General features: G+C 51.7%; 2 protein-coding genes and 1 pseudogene across 2 annotated transcripts in view; 2 read left to right on the forward strand and 1 right to left on the reverse strand.

Annotated features, from left to right (window-relative positions):
• Window positions 1-4393, forward strand: part of EEF2KMT (eukaryotic elongation factor 2 lysine methyltransferase) — a 22538-nt gene extending 18145 nt beyond the window's left edge. The window contains exon 8 of the mRNA XM_066382668.1: window positions 4287-4393. Within this exon, the coding sequence (XP_066238765.1) occupies window positions 4287-4327 (41 nt within the window). The 3' untranslated portion in view covers window positions 4328-4393. The remainder of the gene's footprint in view (window positions 1-4286) is intronic.
• On the reverse strand, window positions 26-13060 carry ALG1 (ALG1 chitobiosyldiphosphodolichol beta-mannosyltransferase). The gene is made up of 13 exons (XM_066382666.1): window positions 12838-13060; window positions 11867-11944; window positions 11649-11752; window positions 9751-9899; window positions 8333-8422; window positions 7893-8003; window positions 7009-7130; window positions 6783-6821; window positions 6205-6264; window positions 5409-5519; window positions 3446-3560; window positions 2459-2534; window positions 26-635 (listed from the first exon to the last, which is right to left on the reverse strand). The coding sequence occupies exons 1-13, from the start codon at window positions 13043-13045 to the stop codon at window positions 504-506; spliced, it is 1395 nt and encodes a 464-aa protein (XP_066238763.1). The 5' UTR covers window positions 13046-13060; the 3' UTR covers window positions 26-503.
• A 399-nt stretch (window positions 13061-13459) lies between these two features.
• On the forward strand, window positions 13460-14083 carry LOC136404335 (GTP-binding nuclear protein Ran-like; annotated as a pseudogene).
• Window positions 14084-20026: the final 5943 nt, after the last annotated feature.

Here is a 20026-nt window from a genome sequence, read left to right on the forward strand (position 1 = left end):
GCGCGAGCGCGCGAGCGCAGCCTGCCTGGGCAAAGCACATCCCCCGTGTCACGGGAGCGACGGAGTGGTCCAGTGGTGGGAAGCCACCGCACCAGCACCGAGGAGTTAGAAACTTCCTTGCTGCCCTCCCCTCTCTGTCCTGAACTGAGACTGTGTTTGGAAACTTAGAAATGACCATAGGATATTTTTTTATTGACCAAAAGGTCATGAAACTGCCCGAATTCGCCTCTTGAATTAAAGTTTAAAGAAAAGTGAAGGAAAAAAACCATTCCACAGAAAGGCATCTGCTGCTGTCCTTTCACCTGCCAGCCACTGGGCGGCGCTGCTCTGAACAGTTTGCCCAGGGACGGGGCAGCGGCTGGAAGAGCCTGGGGGAGGGAAGTTTCAGGTTCCAGCGGGAAGGATGGGCGAGCAGGGAGGGGTTCGCAGCAGCGCCAGAGCCTCCCTGTTCCTGACGTCCAGGACCGGGACGCGCTCAAAAGGATTCGGTCTGGCCCAACGAGTCACGTGTCCGTAAGCAAAGGAAGAACTGTCTGTTTCCAGCTTTCATCCCAACGGAGCAGCTCGGACTCCCGGAGGGTCTTCCGGAACTGGTGCAGTTTGCCACCAGGATCAGGAAACTTTGAGAAAAGCATCTAGAGGAAAAATGAAGCCCAAAACTTCCCTCATCTCCGCTTCCCTCCCCTCTCCTTCCCAGCAGCCTGGACCCGAACCACAGTACAAATACCAGTTGCCAGGCGAGTGACTCTGACACCCGCCCTCTGTGGCCAAACTGCCGCCACCAGTGTCCCGGAGCCTCCGGTGCCAGCCGGCCCAGCTTCCAGTCAGCCTGTTGGACTGGCCTCTAGCATCTCTGAGCCGACACCCAACCCAGCAGCCCCCTCCCTCAGCGGGCAACGAGAGCCCTCACACCAGGGCCAGGCCCCATCTACTCTGTTCCTGCTTGGCAGTTCGGCCATGCTGCCCTGTTCACCGTCCTCACACTGTGACCTGCAATAGCCTCAGCCTCTGCCGTGCTGTCCCTCACCCCAAGAGCACCCCCATCCTGCCCTCTGCCGTGCTGCCCCTCCCCCCAAGAGCACCCCCAGCCCACCTCCCCCACCTCTGCCGGGCTGTCCCTCCCCCCAAGAGCACCCCCATCCCGGCCTCTGCCGTGCTGTCCCTCCCCCAAGAGCACCCCCCTCTGCCGTGCTGTCCCTCCCCCCAAGAGCACCCCCATCCCGGCCTCTGCCGTGCTGTCCCTCCCCCAAGAGCACCCCCCTCTGCCGTGCTGTCCCTCCCCCCAAGAGCACCCCCATCCCGGCCTCTGCCGTGCTGCCCCTCCCCCAAGAGCACCCCCACCCCGGCCTCTGCTGTGCTGTCCCTCCCCCCCAAGAGCACCCCCATCCTGCCCTCTGCCGTGCTGTCCCTCCCCCCGAGAGCACCCCCATCCCGGCCTCTGCCATGCTGTCCCTCCCCCCAAGAGCACCCCCACCCCGGCCTCTGCCGTGCTGTCCCTCCCCCCAAGAGCACCCCCATCCTGCCCTCTGCCGTGCTGTCCCTCCCCCCGAGAGCACCCCCATCCTGCCCTCTGCCGTGCTGTCCCTCCCCCCAAGAGCACCCCCATCCCGGCCTCTGCCGTGCTGTCCCTCCCCCCAAGAGCACCCCCATCCCGGCCTCTGCCGTGCTGTCCCTCCCCCAAGAGCACCCCCCTCTGCCGTGCTGTCCCTCCCCCCAAGAGCACCCCCATCCCGGCCTCTGCCGGGCTGTCCCTCCCCCCAGGAACACCCACCCCTCAGCCCCTGCCGTGCTGTCCCTCCCCCAGGAACACCCACCCCTCAGCCTCTGCCGTGCTGTCCCTCCCCCAGGAACACCCACCCCTCAGCCCCTGCCCAGCACCATCCAGCCCATGGGCTGGGAACAAGGCAACGTCCCTGTTCTTCCCAGTTTTGCTAAACTAGTTCAGGTATCCAAACTACAGCCTGTGGGCTGAATTCGACCTTCCAACTGTTTTTGTAAATAAAGTTTTATTGGAACAGTCACGCCACAGACTTTTCTACCTGAGCCTTTCCAGAAAGTTTGCCACGCATGGTCTCGACTGTCAAAAACCATGCTGTATTTCTTTTTGTACCAGGAAATAAGTGTACTTCTAAGGCCCCTGCCCATCTTGTAAGGGCGGTCTAGGAAGCTCCCTTCACTCCCCCCTATCCCTCCTAATACCCAGTCGTTCCCTAAGTGCCACACGTCCACCTGTGCAACATCATCTGCGTGGTGTCCTCCACAAACCCTGACAGCAGGTGGAGTGCGCCCTAACTCCCCTGGCCCACTGAGGCCCAGCCTCTGGGCCCGCTGCTCCCTCCCGCCTTTCACTCGGACCAGGCACAGGACCACTGGGCGGCAGGAGCAAGGCCCCTGGGAGTGTGGCTCAGTGCCAGCCTGCAAACTCTGCAGGCCCTGGCATGGGGGCACTCACAGCTACCTGCAGCTGGGCCGCCAGCTCCTCCGAGTCCTCGAAGACCAGGCCATTGTCCTCATGTTTCACAAGCTCGTGTAAGCTGCAGAGAGAATCGAGGGAGGCCTGAGAGCTGCCTGGAGAAGAAACCAGGGCCCCATGGTGCCCACCCGGACCCCCCAAGCCACCACTTCCCGCCCACAGGCTAAGCGAGGGGTCAGCATCAGTCAGGCTGGTTCCAATGAATCTGTTCTTAGAACATAGACCTGGGAATATACACATCAGAAACCCACACCGATTCAGGGACAGCGGGGCAGTGACGGGGACCTGGGCCTCTTCACGCTCTGCTCTTTTCAATGAGAACACACTCAATGGGTTCTGCCTTTTTTTCTTAATCACACGGCAGAGAAACAAGTAAGACACAACCCCACTGGAGGCAGGCGCAGCACATTAAGGGTTACGTTTTGGGGGGATGACTTTCCTGGGGAGGCCCGTGTGCAGAGCTCAGCTCACACAAGGGTCTAACATCCCGACTTCCCACTCAGAGGCCACCTTCTGAGCCCACGGAAGGGCACTGTTTCTAGAGCCTCTTCTAACCCTGCCCTCTCCAAACACCCGTCTTTGCCAGGAAGTGTGGAGACTGAGAATTACACTCATTTAACTGATTTGAATCCAAGTAAATCAGCTTAGCCCAAAGGGACAGAGAGGGAAATAAAATCATGTAAACTGTGCAGGCAATTCTAGCCACATTATCCTCTGAACGCAAGCCCCCAGTTGAGAATTTAGGACATGTAGTTTTCATTCAGCATGGGCTTTCAGGGGAAGCCAAACGCCTGCAGTAACACTCGGCCCATCAGGAGGACTCCTGCTCCCGAGAGCCACCTGGCTGAGCTGCAGAGATCAGAAGGTGGCGCCTTCGGGAGGGGGGGGGGCAGCTCTGACAGCACTGGATCCCCAGCTGCTGATTTGAAAGCCTAACTCCTAACTCCAGGAAGATTCAGTTTCCGCTCCTACCACCGGAAGTTCAAGGCACACACGGGCAGGCAGCATCCAAACATGTCCACCACCTTCATGGGCAGGTCCAGGCCGCTGGAGGACTTGTGCAGGCAGACACCCAGATCCGCTGACCCTGCAGGTTGAGAGGGCCGTCAGAGCACTGGCCACACTCCCTTTGACCACACATCCTGAAAGGATTGTGGATTGACATCCTGGGTGGGAAGTGGAAAGTGGAAAACACTCCCGACCCCACATACAACTGGCTGGAGTTGGCTAAGCAGCCCGGTGCAGGGCAGGGACACAGCAGCGTCCTTTCCTGGCCACTCAGCCCTATCGCAAAACAACCTGTCTATCACTAACCTGTGTGTGTGTGTGTGTGTGTGTGTGTGTGTGTGTGTGTGTGTGTGTGAGAGAGAGAGAGAGAGAGAGAGAGAGAGACAGCGAGAGAGGGACAGATAGAGACAAACAGGAAGGGAGAGAGATGAGAAGCATCAACTCTTTGTTGCAGCTCCTTAGTTGTTCACTGATTGCTTTCTCGTATGTGCCTTGACCAGGGGGCTACAGCAGACCAAGTAACCCCTTGCTCAAGCCAGCGACCTTGGGCTCAAGCCAGCGACCATGGGGTCATGTCTATGATCCCACACTCAAGCCAGCAACCCCCTGCTCAAGCTGGTGAACCTGTGCTCAAGCCAGATGAGCCTGCACTCAAGCTGGCGACCTCGGGGTTTCAAACCTGGGTCCTCGAGTCCCAGTCCAACACTCTTTCCACAATGCCACCGCCTGGCCAGGCACTAACATTTTTATTTAAGTTGACTCCCTTTTTCTCTTTTTAAATTTTTATTTATTTATTGGTTTTTAGCAAGAGAGGACGGGAGGGAGAAAGAGCACCAGGAACATTGACCCGTCCCTCTATGTGTCCTGACTGGGGATCAAACCAGCAACCTCTGCACTTCAGAACAACGCTCTAACCCACCGAGCTAACTGGCCAGGGCAACTGACTCCATTTTTCTACTTGACCACAATTTATTTTGGAAGAACCCGAGGCAGTTATGCTCACTGGGTTCAGAGTCTCTGCGAGGGGTGACGAGGCTGCTTTGGAAACAGACAGCGATGCCGCATGCACGGCACTGTGCATGTCATTCCTGCCACCGAGCCGCACGTGCACTTAAAGACGAACAACTTTGCTAAATTGGCAAACTGAGCCGTACGTGCACTTAAAAACGGAACAGCGGTTAAATTGGCAAACTTTGCTATATATATTTTATCACAATTAGGAAAAGAGCCCACAGCAGACAACAGAAAAGCAGCTGTCACTGTGAAAGTCAAGCCAAATAAACCACCTCACATCACTAAATGGCTGGAAGTGCCCGCCTACCAACAGCGCTCAGCCCGACTGCTCACCCGCTGCTGGGAGAGGAGGCTGAGGGAGGCTTCGGAGCCACCCCAGCCCCGTCCCTCCCCAGAGTAATGGAGGCGGGCAGAGGTGGAGGGGGGGCACTCTCTCTGGGAGAGCTAACACCGTTTAATGCATGTCTGTGCCCTACCCTCCCACGCTCTGGGAACAGTGGGGCCCCACCCCAAGCCCTAGCCCCCGTTCTGCCTGAACAAAAGAGCGGGTCAGCCCACCAGGCAGGGAGGAGCTGGCACACCAGGAAACAGCCTCACTTCCTGGAGTTCAGACAAAAGCTCCTGGACAGGTTCCTGGCAGAACCTGGCAGGCGGCATCTCTCCAGCCCAGGTGGCCCCTGGAGCAAGGCCCAAGGCAGGGACCAACCCAGCCTGAGGCCTGTGTGTGAATGGCCCTTGAGCTGAGAATGGCTTTAAATTTTTACAGGGTTGTCAAAACAAAGAATATATAACAGAGGCCAGTCAAAAATGTACACAATCTGGCCATTTTCAGAGACAGTCTGTCCCCCAGCCCTGAAGTATTCCCGTTTAAACCTCGGCCCTCTCCCTGCAGGCACCTGCCAGGCGTTCTCACCTAGAAGCAGGGGGTAATCCTCAGCCTCCAGCCATGGCGTGCAGACCTGGATGTGCTGGAAACGCTTCTGGCCGATGAGGCGGCTGTAATACTCCTTCAGAGGCCCTTTGCCTTGCAGAGAAAACCGGAGTCTCTGCACTGGGCCCATCTCTGGCTCCATCCCCTGGCCCCATCCCCTGACCCCATCCCGACCCCATGCCCCCGGCCCCAGGTCTGAGAAGCCCCTGCGAAGGTGTGAGCAGGAGGCCCACACTCCGCAGCTCAATCAGCCTCCATCCGACCCCTTCCAGAAACCACGCCCCAGGATGCTCCCCCTGACCGCTGAGGCCAGGTGCCCGCGTGGTGTGGCATGTGCACGGGCTCCTGCCAGCCCGGGAGCCCAGCGGCCAGAAGGAGGGCAGTGTGCAAGGTGGGGCAGCTGGCCCAAACCCCTCCTCCGACCACAGCTCTCTCCCCACTGGGCTACTTTGGAAGCAATTTTATGTCGGACAGTGGCCTCTTTGTTTAAAAAAAAAGGAAAAAAAAAGCCTGCAAAGCAGGGGGAAGCTCAGTGTCTCTGAAGCTGTGCTATCTGAGATTCAACTCTGAACGCCACGCCCTGCCGGAAGGGCCTTCTGAGCCTCAGTTTCCCCCTCTGTCAAGCAGGTGGAGAAAACCCCGTCAGAGAGCTGCCACAGGACTAGGAAACCAGGAGCATTCTGTGCCCGACTAGGGAAGACAACAGACAAGCAGGTGGCATCCCCCACTCCACTGCCCCTAAGCTACATACAGGAACGCGGAGGGGCCCGGGCGGTACCTGTTATCACACAGACCAGAGGAGGAAAGCTTTCTCCCTTCAGGATCCGCTGTTCGAACTCTTTAAAAAAATAAATACATGATAACCAGGACCATGTAGTTAGGGGAGGGGGGGTGGGGGAGGGGAGCGGGGAAGGACAGCTGCCAAACACAGGATCACTCTCCCAGAGGTGGCACTTCGGGTCTAGGGCAGGCGTCCCCAAACTACGGGCCCGGCGTGGGCCGCATGTGGCCCCTGAGGCCATTTATCTGGCCCCCCACCGCACTTCCGGAAGGGGCACCTCTTTCATTGGTGGTCAGTGAGAGGAGCACTGTATGTGGCGGCCCTCCAACAGTCTGAGGGACAGTGAACTGGCCTCCTGTGTAAAAAGTTTGGGGACCTCTGGTCTAGGGCCTGGTCACTCAGTGACCCAAACGGGGACTCAGAGCTGCCACCTCCACCGCCCAAGTGCTCAGGCTGACCCACCCTGCAGCCCTGGGGGCGGGAACACTGCAGAGAACACCATGCAAGGCTTGGTGAGCACCTCGCAGCTCAACAGCCCCTGACAAGCCAGCTCCTGACCACAGCCACACACCTACTTTCTAATGCTGCCAGCAGGATGGAGAAGTCTTCATCCTCTGCGGGAAAAGAGGGCGAAGTGTCACGGCTGATTTCTAGATGCCTCCCCGCCCAGCTCAATACCCTCCCTTTTCTCCTCAGGGCTTCGGGGCGCCCCAAATACACGGGCACAGGCCTGGCAGGGATGAGAACGCAGGCCAGACAGGTGCCTGTATAAACCCCAAGTGCCCAGGAGGGTCCTGACACCTGTCCAGCTTGTGCTGCTGACCAACAGGGCTGGCCGCCCACGAAGACGTGTCACCGACCCGCTCCTAGCATCCTGCTCCGTGAAGGCTGACCTCTCCGTGGCCGGGTCCAGGGGTTCCGACCTGAAGGAGCAGAGACAGAGCCTATGACCTGTCACGGAGTAGGCCCACAGGACCCAGGGTGGCCATCTCCCGCCAGAGCAAGGCCCAGAGGCTCCTGAAGACCACAGTACGGCCCTGTCAGAGACACCGAGCCGACCCCGCCACCCTAGGCTTGGGCACAGACATGCACCTTGCTTTCTTCATCAATACTTCTTTGTTGCTAGGTGCTGAGGTCCCAACAGCAGACAAGGCCATTCAACCCTGCTCCACCATCTTACTATTCTCATCACTCCCTCAACTTAGGCTGAGGATGCTGTGAGCTCCCAACGGCTCCCAGGTTACTAAAAGGGGCAAACAGCTGGTGTGTGAAGGGCTGCTCGGAGGGCCTTCCCTTAGCCCTGTGAGACAGCCCACAGAACACACAGGTCCACAGACCCTGCCACGGGGTCAGGACCTGTAGGCAGGAGGGAAAGATGCCCACAGCTTTGCACAGGACAAATACTTCCTTAAATAGAGAATAAATACTTCAGGCTTTGGGGGCCATTCAATCTCTTTTGCAAAACTCAGCTCCACTGTTGCAGTGTGAAAGCAGCCATGGACAATGCATACATGAATGAATATGCTGCATCTCAATAAAACTTTATTTATAAACAGGTAGTGAGCCTGCAGCCATAGTTAGCCAGCCTGTGTATTAGGGGGTTCCCAGGTCTGCAGGGAAGAGGGGGGTGGAGGAGAGCCAGGACAGCAGCGAACACGAGAGAAGACAGAAGACAGGAGACCTACCTGGCCCTGAACACTGAGTAGGTGTGGCTCAGCTTCATAAAGAGCCGGTGCTGCGTGTCCAAGGGCGTCTCTTTAAAGAACGACGCGGGCTTGTCGTAGACAGTCACAGCTCTGCAATGAGATCATTGGGGGGCTCTAGGAGGAGTGGAGAATGGCCTAAGGAACAGAAGACCCAGGAGGATTTAGAAAATGAAGGGCATTTGGGGGATCCAAGTCTCAGACAACGACAATAAGAAGCTGTAAATGACTTGGGGAAGCCCAGAGAAAAGTTCTGGCTGGCTAGGAACGAAACTCCAGCCTCCCCTCCCTCAGCTTCCCAAAGACAACAGCCTTCTCCCAGGCCCGGGGGTATTTCCAGAGGCCTCGCCCATATGACAAAGCAGGCACTGCAGCTGGGACCAAGCTGCTGGGACCCCATACACCCCCCCCAAGGTCCCTACTTGATGCCCCAGTTCTCTGCCAGGTCTTCCCGCATCTCATTGGTCACACACAGGTTCAGGTGAGCGAGGCGCCCGCAAAGCTTCTCGTACCTGAAAAGACATATCATTGGTCAACCCAGAGCCCTGGGCCAGGCCCCAGGAAGGCAACCACCATGTAACTTGAAACTCCCATACAGAACAGGGTGCAGAGCTGGGGTCCCAGAATTAGTACTATCTGAGTTCCACCTGTGCCATTATTTTCTTCACACCTTTCTTTACATCCTATCGCTTTTCAGCTTAAATTACTTTCAAAGGAAAACAGCTATCACTACAGGAGGGAAAATCCAGTCTCTCTTGCCGTAAAAAGAAATACAGTAAGATCTGTTATTAAATTTTAGCCACACTGCTCTGTTCCCTGTGAGGGCTGCGGGGCGGAGGATGCTCCCAATGTGTTATAAAGGGAGTCTAGCAAATGTTAGGGAGGCATGAACCACAGGTTAGCTCCAAACTGAGACGATGACAGGGCGGACCTGAAAGAGAACCGGAAAGGGGGAAAGCACGCCTCCAGGCTGGCGCCACTGGTGTATCATGGCTTCTTCCTAACTCGGGAGGAGAGGAGGCTCCAGAATCGGAGATCCTGGGACCCAGTCTTAGTCCTCACACTTCTTAGCTGTGTGGCTTGTAAAAGGGGGGCCGCGTAGACTGAATGGGGTAACGGACTTGGCCCGAGTCTGGCATGCAGCAAGTGCTCGATCACGGCCACTGTTGCCACCATCAAGGCATGACCCATCAGGGGAAAGGCCGCAGCGATGGCTGGGCACTGCGAGTCCCCGCTGGGGCTCTGAACAGACCGACTCTTCCTGCTGCAGGTCAACCCTGCTCCCACAGGCCCTGCTTCCCTCTCCCTGACTCATCAGCTGCTGCAAACTGTGGCCTATGTCCCTACCCTCCAGCAGCAGTCCCAGTTTTTATCTGGGGACCTGGTCGGGGTACACCTGGAACCCCAGCTCTCACAGTGGAGCACTTGTCCCAAGCTGAGACAACGGGGTGCTGACGGCAGGTGCCAGTCAGGGCTCACTCTCTCCTCTGGGCCTGCTGCGGTGAGGCTGAAAGCAAGAGGCGCTGCCGCCCTGAGAAATGCCTCCATTTCTTCCCATCCCCCAAGGGGGGTGTGGGAGGAGGGGCGAGGGGGGCCTGATAACACACTTTTTGAGCTCAAAGCCAGCCATTTCTCTGGACTCCTCTGTTTCATGAGCCAACAGATGCCCTCCTTTGCTTAGGCCTTTGTCCATCGCTGTTAACGAGCATTATTCCAAGTCCCCAGCCTAGCCCTTCCCCCACAGAGAATACAGGGAACCAGCTTCACTGCATCTCTGCACAGGCCCTCCTTTCTAGCACAGTGTAGGGAAGGGGTCTGCTCCATCCTCCCAGACCCTCACCACTTGGCCAGCAGAACGAGGCAGTGCCTGGGGCCATGCACCAGACCCATAATGGAGTAGCCATAGTTGTGCCAGTCAATGACGAGCTTGCTCCCACAGAGGCAGCACACGAACCAGCAGACGGCAATGGCAGGCAGGCCCGGGGGGTTCTGGGAGAAAGAGAGACTTGAATGAAGAGGAGGAAACCAGACCACCATTCACAATAAACTAAATGCAACATACATGATCAGTAAGCAGAAGACCCTCTTCTCACTAGAGAAGGTATAAAAAGAAACAAAACTGACCAACCTGAAAAGTCCAAGATCATCAATAATCCAGGAGACAAAAAATGGAACAATGAGGTGCATTTATATGACTCACAAAACTTAGGGGATATTTCAAAATGAATATGAAGTGATAAAAAACAAAGCATTCGATTTTTTTATTAAACAAGAACATCAGAAAAGCAAAGTCAAAGAAAGTTGTTTGATTATGCAAATGAGGTGCAAACCCAACTTATTTCATTGGTGAAAATGCACTATACAAAAAGCTGAAAGTCCTGGAGTATCTTTCTGCATGTTCCCTGATCCCCTTATTTTAGTTAGGTGGAAATGAAAACACCACAGCTAGTGGTGGTGCAGATGTGGGAGAAGAGGCGTCCTCTCCTATGGGGGATAAATTGGCCCAGCCTTACTCTAGGACTTTTCAGTAGCACACCGCAACATTTTAACAACTGAACTTGACATGAAGGAACCGCTGAGCTAAAGCCAGCCTGCACACCGCAACATTTTTTTTGTGTGTGTATTTTTCTGAAGTTGGAAACGGGGAGGCAGTCAGACAGACTCCCGCATGCGCCCGACCAGGATCCACCTGGCACACCCACCCGGGGGCAATGCTCTGCCCATCAGGGCCGTTGCTCTGTTGCGACCAGAGCCATTCCAGTGCCTGAGGCAGAGGCCACAGAGCCATCCTCAGCACCCGGGCCAACTTTGCAACTTTGCTCCAGTGGAGCCTTGGCTGCGGGAGGGGAAGAGAGAGACAGAGAGGAAGGAGAGGGGGAGGGGTGGAGAAGCAGATGGGCGCTTCTCCTGTGTGCCCTGGCCAGGAATCGAACCCAGGACTCCTACATGCCAGGCCGATGCTCTACCACTGAGCCAACCGGCCAGGGCCACACTGCAACATTTTAACAACTGAACTTGACTTCAAGGAACGCTAAGCTAAAGCTAGCCTGCAAACCGCAACATTTTAAAGTGCATGAGTTCTGACCAAGCACTTCCAGCCCTATGAATTTATCCCAAGAAAGAGACTGGACCTGTGCAAAAAAATCATATGTTCACTGATGCTCTTTACCACAATATTTGTAAAAGTAAAACAAATTATGAAGAACCTGAGTGTCTATCAAGATGAGTCTAAACAAACACATTAAGGTACATCCGCCAATTAAAAGAAGGTGCTTTCTATATGTTAAAAAGTGAAAGGAAGAAGTTAAGAGCATAACTCCAGACCCTGACAGACTATCTCATTCAAATCCTGCCTCCAGCACTTCCTAGCTGTGTGACGATGGCCTACTTACTGAACTTCTCTGTGTCTAGGTCTCCTCATCTCTAAAATGGACATAATATAAGAACGTACTTCTTATGATTGTTGTGAGTGATTAAATGAGTTAATACATGTAAAAAACTTATTAGAGATGTAATAAGTTCAATGTAAGACTTATCTGTAATGACACAGAAAAACAGACTGGATGGGTACCATAAATAGAATGGACACATAGCATAGACTCCTGTTCATGTTCTTAAAAGTTTATACACACACACACACGTGCAATTTACTTACCAAGTTATGCATTTTTAACGGCTGGAAAGTAAAGAAAATTGCTAACAGTGATTCTCGCAGAAAGAAGCAGGGTTGACACATACCTGCAGAAAGATGTAGGCCGCTGACTCCATGCACATCAACTTCCACAGCAAATGCACTGCCTGAAATACAACTTTGACTCCATACTGAACAATGTGCGGCCCAACTGCAAGTCAGAAAACACCTGTCACTACAAAAGGATTTCTTGGCAATTTGCAGAACCATGCCTTCCCCCCAACACACACCAATTCAAAGGAATCTGGAGCTGACTGCATCCTACCTGCAAGTCTCTGAAGTTCTGTCAAAGGCACAATCTGAATTCTGTCGCTGTGCAAGAGCTCATCGTGGGGTTTCGAATCTGAAAAGAATGTCCCCTTTAATGAACTAGCCAGGACAAACTCATTTAAAGTCAGATGGTCTGCCATCTCAGGCTAAACAATGGAGAGTATTTTGGAAAATAGGACTTTGGCAAACAGTTCTCTGTTCCTCAATAGCCAGAACAAAGTGGCGGATTACTGTCCAGATTCTACTAGACTGCCCATAGGAGAAGGGACCGAATCTCATCCAGCTTTGCAAAGCACCTAGTAGGACCTCAAAGTGATCTAGATTCCCTGGATGGTGGATTATCCCACCACAGGGAGACCTCTCTGAAGTCCCACGCCACCTCCTCACCCTGGGATAGCAGACTCTAAACAGGGACCAAAGGCATCATCCAGTGCCATTACTTCTTGTCCCCGAGAAGGAACTGCGCTATCCTTTATCTGAAGATGTCAACATGGAGGAAGATGGAGGAACAGAAGTCTGACCCCGCACACGGAGGGAAAAAGCGGGACCTGCTGCGCAAATGAAAAACACCCCCTGCCTGCAGAGGAATGCAGAGGAACTTGTCTCAGACACAGACTGACAAGAGCAGCCTGAGAGATGCGGGCACCGGTACCTGGGTTCCAGTCCCTCTTTCCACTTACTAGGAGGAATAAGTGAGAACTGTGCCATGAGTTCACTCAGCTTAGCGCTGTCCTGGTACATGGCAGACACTCTTTTAGGCTGTTCCTAGAGACCCACCCAGCAAAGAAAGCCAAGGCAGAAACCTGGCAGCAGCTGTCCAGGCCAGAAGTGGGCTCGTCCAATCTCGGAGAGCTGCCCGAGGGAGGAGAGAGAAAAGGGGCGTCCTCGCCCCGGCCCCTCTACGGAGATTAAAGCCGCGGGTCAAGGACTGAGAGAATGCCTTCTTCCCAGATGCCCGGCACTCACTGCAGAACCCCAGGAGGGTCACGGAGAAGCCACGCTTGGCCAATGACAGCGCGTGGTACTGCATTCGGGGGCTGCGGCCCACATCGCCGAGCACCACGACGACCACATGCCGGGCCGTGCGCCCCCGCTGCCAGCGCTTCCAGGTGACCAGCAGCAGCAGCGGTAAGAGCATGAACAGCGCCAGCTCCGCCACCCAGGAGGCCGCCATCTTGGCCGGCCGGCCGCAGTCACGTGACTGCGCTCTTGCCGGCGGGTGCTCTGTGCGCAGCCGCAGGTCGAGCCCCCCGAGGTGGGCGGAGAGAAGGTACACGAAGGCGTCCTTCCGTAGGTGGCGGTCTAGGGAACCCATGAGGAGCCCCTGAGGTTCAAGAATCAGTCGCAGTAAGGTTAAGTAAGCTTTTACCAAGTAGCAGTCTAGGAACATTTATTTAAAAGTTCTAAGATAACTTCAAAATATAGTGAGACAACAATTTGGATGAATCTCATAAGCATAATGTTGAGGAGAGAGGCCAGACGCCAAAGAGTAAATGCTGGCTGGATCCATTTGTATAAAATGAAAAGTAATCTCCGATCTTTCCAGCTCTCAGACCAACCTGAAATGCTTCTTGGAAGTAACATCCCGATGGTTGCCGAAGGAGAGCCAAAGTTCAGTGCAAGCCTGTATTGGTTGAAGGTGGGACTGGGAACACTACATTCATGAATCTGGTGAATCTGAGAAGTATGCAGCCACCTTGGGTGTTGAAGTCCATCTCCTGGTGTTTCACAGCAACCGAGTGCCTGTTAAGTTCACTGTGTGGGACCCAGCGGGCCAGCAGGAGTTCATGGACTAAGGGACGGCTGTTACATCCAAGCCCAGTGTGCCATTATAATGTCTGATGTAACTTTGAGTTACAAGAATGTGCCTAACTGACATAGAGATCTGGTACGGGTGTATGAAAACATCCCCACTGTGTTGTGCTGCAACAAAGTGGATATTAAGGACAAGAGAATTAAAGCAAAAACAATTGTCTTCCATCAAAAGACTTTTCATTGCTACTTTTCTGCCAAAAGTGTCTACAACTTTGAGAAGCCCTTCCTCTGGCTTGCTAGAAAACTAATTGGAGACCCTAACAAGGAGTTTGTCTCCATGCGTGCTCTCGCCCCACCGGAGGGTGTCATGTGTTTCCCCAGTGACCCTAGCTCAGGACTTTCCTGTTTGATTTCACAATACCTTGTCACTCCTCTTTTTACAGAAAAGTACATTTAAAGTCACACCATTGGCCTGACCTGTGGTGGCGCAGTGGATAAAGCGTTGACCTGGAAATGCTGAGGTTGCTGGTTCGAAACCCTGGGCTTGCCTGGTCAAGGCACATATGGGAGTTGATGCTTCCAGCTCCTCCCCCCCTTCTCTCTCTCTGTCTCTCCTCTCTCTCTCTCTGTCTCTCCTCTCTCTCTCTCTCTCTCTCTCTCTCTGTCTCTCCCTCTCTTCTCTAAAAAAAAAGAATAAATAAATAAAAAAAAAGTCACACCATTAATGAGTATGTAGCAGAGGCAGGGCTTGAAACCTGAGCTGAAGAAAGAAAGGAGTAAATATGTACAGATGGGAGGGGTGGGCAGACAGACACCATGCCCAGCCCCATCGTTGCTTCGGTTACCAGTGAGGCCCCTGCTTTTAGCTGCATGTGCTCCGCCCACCGCGTCCACCCTCAGTGGTGGGACGGGGCTGGGGGCTGGAGACCTCAGCCTCATGGGTTCCTTGATCTTGAGCAAGTCACTTTTGATCTATTGGCTTTCCTGGCCTGTAAATTAAGGAAGGGATCTTCATATCTCCTATCTTCTTGCTCTGATGATCTAAGACGATAAGGACCAGGCACCATGGTTGTGACAAACTGAGAGTAAAGCCTAGCTATCGAAGATGAAACTTCAATTAGAAAATAAGTTGGGGACATTTCTCTAGAGGAGCAAGATGCATCACCAGCAAGCCCTGCTTATCCTGCCTGCCCCGTCGATACCTACCACACGTGAAATTCAGTCCTTTCCAACGTCAGGAGGATATTGTTCCCCCTCCTGGAGATGGGAAGTAAACACTGGCAAGATCACCTGATGCTGAAGATGACAACTTAGGAACTGGCATCCCTGCACCACCTGATACAGCTTTGAGCCAGTGGGTCACAATAAGTCACTTACCCCACTCCGAGCCAAAGATTTTTGGTTCAAGTATAAAAGGGAATAAAAATAGTACCCACTTGGGCGTCTCTGTAAGGATTAAGAGAAGTGATGACTGTGTCAAGTTTTGCCTGGGACATTCATTCACAATGGAACAATCAAAAAGGTAAAAAAAAAATGGTTCTTAAGGAGCAAAGAAAAACATATTCTTCTATGTATAAATCCCAGGTACATACTGCGCATAAAGAAATACACAGTATATCTTCAGTATTAAAATTTCATGGGAGTTCTGCACAAAAGCTTGTGCGTGAGGAGCCCTCATACATCACTGGTGGGAATGTAAAATGGTGCAGCCACTGTGGGAAACAATTTGGTAGCTCCTCAATAGTTAAACATAGAACATACCACCTGACCCAGCAATTACATCCTAGGTATATATTCAAGAGAATTGAAGACAGATTTCCAAACAAAAACTTATAAATGAATGTTTGTATCAGCATTATTCACAACATCAGAAAGGTGGAAACAACTCAAATGTCCATCAACAGGTGGCTGGGTAAAATGTGATTCATCCACACAATTCAGCTATAAAAAGGAATGAAGTACTGACTCATGCTGCAGCATGGATGAACCTTGAAAACGTTATGCTGACAAGGCCCTGGCCGGTTGGCACAGTGGTAGAGCGTCGGCCTGGCGTGCGGGAGTCCTGGGTTCGATTCCCAGCCAGGGCACACAGGAGAAGCGCCCATCTGCCTCTCCACCCCTCCCCCTCTCCTTCCTCTCTGTCTCTCTCTTCCACTCCTGCAGCCAAGGCTCCATTGGAGCAAAGTTGGCCCGGGCACTGAGGATGGCTTTGTGGCCTCTGCCTCAGGTGCTAGAATGGTTCTGGTTGCAACGGAGCAACGCCCCAGATGGGCAGAGCATCGCCGGGTGGATCCCAGTCGGGCACATGCGGGAGTCTGTCTGACTGCCTCCCCGTTTCCAACTTCAGAAAAATGCAACAAAAAAAAGAAAATGTTATGCTGACAATACCTTGTGCTCTTTCTTTCCAATTTGGGCCCAACAGAGTGACTCCCACAAAGCAGGGTTATGAGAAGAAGGTTTTTTCTGCCATCAACAAGGTAGTGACTAGAGAATATACCAACAACATTTACAAGCGCATCCATGGAGTGGGTTTCAAGAAACATGCCCCTCGGCACTCAAAGAGATCTGGAAATTTGCCATGAAGGAGATGGGAATCCCAATGTGTACATTGACACAGGCTCAACAAAGCAGTATGGGCCAAAGGAATCGGAACATCCCATACCATATCTGAGTGTGGTTGTCCTGAAAAGGTAATGACAATAAAGTTTCACCAAACAAGCCCTATACATTAGTCACCTATGTGCCTGTCACCAATTTTTTTTTAAGCAGATAGACCGATAGGAAGGGAGGAAGATGAGAAGCATCAACTCATAGTTGCATTTCTTTAGTTGTTCTTTGATTTCTTTCCATATGTGCCTTGACCACGGAGCTCCCACTGAGCCAGTGACCCTTTGTTCAAGCCAGTGACCTTGGGCTCAAGCCATCGATCATGGGATCATGTTGATGATCCCACGTTCAAGCCAAGGACCCCATGCTCAAGCTGGTGAGCCTGCACTCAAGCTGGATGAGCCCGCACTCAAGCTGGCGACCTCAGGGTTTCGAACCTAGGTTCTCTGCGTCTCAGGTCGGAGCTCTATCCACTGCTCTACCACTGGTCAGGCATCTTTTTTTATTTGAATTTTTATTGATTGGTTTTAGTGAGAGAGGAAGGGAGGGAGGAGGTAGAGAGAGAGAGAGGAACATTAATCTATTCCTAATCAGGAATAGAACTGGCAACTTCTGCACTTCAGGACGATGCTCTAACCAACTGAGCATCTGGCCGGAGCCCTGTCACTAGTTTCAAAAATCTACAAACAGTCGATGCTCTAACCAACTGAGCATCTGGCCGGAGCCCTGTCACTAGTTTCAAAAATCTACAAACAGTTTATGTGTCTATCTCCTTGCCTCTCTCTTTCAAAGGAAGGAAGGAAGGAAGGAAGGAAGGAAGGAAGGAAGGAAGGAAGGGAGGGAGGGAGGGAGGGAGGGAGGGAGGGAGGGAGGGAGGAAGGAAGGAAGGAAGGAAGGAAGGAAGGAAGGAAGGAAGGAAGGGAAAAAAGAAGGAAATGTCCTCTCTCTTTCAAAGGAAGGAAGGAAGGAAGGAAGGAAGGAAGGAAGGAAGGAAGGAAGGAAGGAAGGAAGGAAGGAAGGAAGGAAGGAAGGAAGGAAGGAAGGAAGGAAGGGAAAAAAGAAGGAAATGTCCTCTCTCTTTCAAAGGAAGGAAGGAAGGAAGGAAGGAAGGAAGGAAGGAAGGAAGGAAGGAAGGAAGAAAAAGAAAGAAAAAAGAAGGAAATGTCCTCTCTCTTTCAAAGGAAGGAAGGAAGGAAGGAAGGAAGGAAGGAAGGAAGGAAGGAAGGAAGGAAGGAAGGAAGGAAGGAAGGAAGGAAGGAAGGAAGGAAGGAAGGAAGGAAGGAAGGAAGGAAGGAAGGAAGGAAGGAAGGAAGGAAGGAAGGAAGGAAGAAAAAGAAAGAAAAAAGAAGGAAATGTCCAGAATAGGCAAAGCCATAAGTGGAAAGTAGATGAGTGGTTGTCAGGGGTTGGAAGGCTGAGGAGGTGGGGGCGGTGGGAAGTGGCTGCTACTGAGAATGGGGTTTCCTTTTGAGGTGATGAAATGTTCGAGAATAAGACAGTGGTGGTTGTCGCACAATTTTGTGAATATACTTTAAAAGATACTGCCTGTACACTTTAAAAGGGTGAATTTTATGGTATGTGAATTATATCTCTACTAGAAAGCCCAGCGGTCATACAAAATGACCTCTGTTCTAGATATTATAAATTCTAATTAAAATGATTTGTGCAAAGGTGTCTGCTAATTCAAACTGAATTACCCAGGGCAGGCGGCGAGGACGCCCCTTTGCTTACTGCCCCATGGGGTTTCCCCCTTCTACTTGCTTAATTGCTTAAAGTAGAGTGCAATGAAGGAAACCACTGGCGGTACATTTCTTAAGAGCCACCGCTAGCTCAATAAATAAAGGTGATTTAAATAATAAAATGTTAATTCACATGTCAAAGATCTCTTTGTACACAACATTTCTTGTGTAGATCTTTCCATCATTTTTAAGCTCGCCTTGCAGAGGACCATCAATTATTTTTAATTTTATGTCCATTCTTTCACGAACTCTTGAACAGGCAACATAAAGTTGACCGTGTCCAAATGCAGGCTCAGGTAAAAAAATGCAAACACACTTAAGCGTTTGGCCCTGAGACTTATTGATGGTCATAGCAAAGGCAAGTTTTACAGGAAATTGTCTACGTGGATAATTCTCAATTAGTGGAACTACAATGTTTCCGTACTTGCAACATTGAGAAAATCCTTTCTTGCCACGGTCAAATCAATTAGTTTCTAACTTGAAGTTTAAGGACTGACAGTGTTCACATTTAATATTCATGTCACCAGAGGAATGCTCAAAAATTAAAGTTTCTCCGTTTGAAACTGTTTTAATCCTTTTTGCATTTCGGTCAACATTACTCTGTCGTTTTATTTGCATTTCTCTCCTGCCTTTGTTCAAGGGACTCATTTTGTTGAGACAGGCTTTTTTGTCTTGCATCTGAGGCAAGCCTTGTTTCTCTATGCTCATCAGTCTTATTTTGCCGAGAAAGACGCATTTGCTCTGCGACTGAAGCAAGCCTTGTCTTTCTCTGCTCAGTGGTTTCTTTTTGTCGAGAAAGTCGTTTTTGTGCAGCTTTAGCTCCTTTTCTCTCCTCTTCAGTGCTGTATTTTCTAGGAGGCATTCTTAAAAGAAATTACGTTAAGATGTAGTTTTTATGTAAAACAGATGATTGCCAATGCAAACAAATGTTCACCTTCCCCCTGACACACTCAATTTGCGTTCAGCCTTAAATTGTTTCAAAAGCAGATGATTGCCAATGCAAACAAATGTTCACCTTCCCCCTGACCCGCTCAATTTGCATTCAGCCGTGGCAACTTCACCCCATTGGCTAGTACAGTTACACAAGCAACCAATAAGCTATCGGTGACAAACAGACACTTAAGCCGCATATAATAAAGATAAATCTGCTACTCTTTTTTTTTTTTTTTTTTTTTTTTTACAGAGACAGAGAGAGGGACAGATAGCGACAGAGAGGCAGGAAGGGAGAAAGATGAGAAGCATCAATTATTTGTTGCAGCTCCTTAGTTGTTCAGTGATTGATTTCTCATATGTGCCTTGATGGGGGGGGCTACAGCAGAGCGAGCGACCCCTTGCTCAAGCCAGCGACCGTTGAGTCATGTCTATGACCCCACACTCAAGCTAGCGACCCCACGCTCAAGCTGGTGAGCCTGCGCTCAAGCCAGATGAGCCCACACTCAAGCTGGCAACTTTGGGGTTTCAAACCTGGGTCCTCTGCATCCCAGTCCAGCATTCTATCCCCTGTGCCACTGCCTGGTCAGACAAATCTGTTATTCTTTGATGTTCAGGAAAAAATGCCTAAAAAGGCTGGAAGTCAGAGATGTGGGGAAGGGCGAGAATGAAATGAAAAGGTTGAGAAACCCTGATCTAGAGCCTGCCCACAAGGAGCGCCAGATGCACATTGGTATGATAATAATTCTATTATATGTACATATCTGTAATCTCTTAACTGGTATGGTAATAATTCTATTATATATACATATCTGTAATGTCTTAACTGGAGCTTTGGGGCTAGATATGTTTCTGAATTCACAGTTCTTTGACTTTTAGAAAGAGAATATGGCACGCATACACATGACAGTGGGGCAAGGTTTGGGATAGCACTCAATAAGCCAGCGGTTCTCAACCTGTGGGTCGCGACCCTGGCGGGGGTCGAACGACCAAAACACAGGGGTCGCCTAAAGCCATCGGAAAATCCGCTGCAATAAGCCAACATCAAAATTTCCCCAGGGAAATGGTGGTGCTTTCACACTGAGTGAGCTATCTCCAGGCTCTAAGTTCTCATGGTCCAGAAG

This window comes from Saccopteryx leptura, chromosome 4, assembly GCF_036850995.1.
Source record: "Saccopteryx leptura isolate mSacLep1 chromosome 4, mSacLep1_pri_phased_curated, whole genome shotgun sequence".
NCBI classification, from domain to species: domain Eukaryota; kingdom Metazoa; phylum Chordata; class Mammalia; order Chiroptera; family Emballonuridae; genus Saccopteryx; species Saccopteryx leptura.

Coding starts and splice junctions, on each gene's coding strand:
- ALG1 (XM_066382666.1), bottom strand. CDS start 13,045: ATGGCGGCCTCCTGGGTGGCGGAGCTGGCGCTGTTCATGCTCTTACCG. Junction 9,900..11,648: donor CGGCCTACATCTTTCTGCAG/GTATGTGTCAAC, acceptor TCTTTCTCCCAG/AACCCCCCGGGCCTGCCTGC. Junction 8,423..9,750: donor CTCGTTCTGCTGGCCAAGTG/GTGAGGGTCTGG, acceptor ATGTCTTTTCAG/GTACGAGAAGCTTTGCGGGC.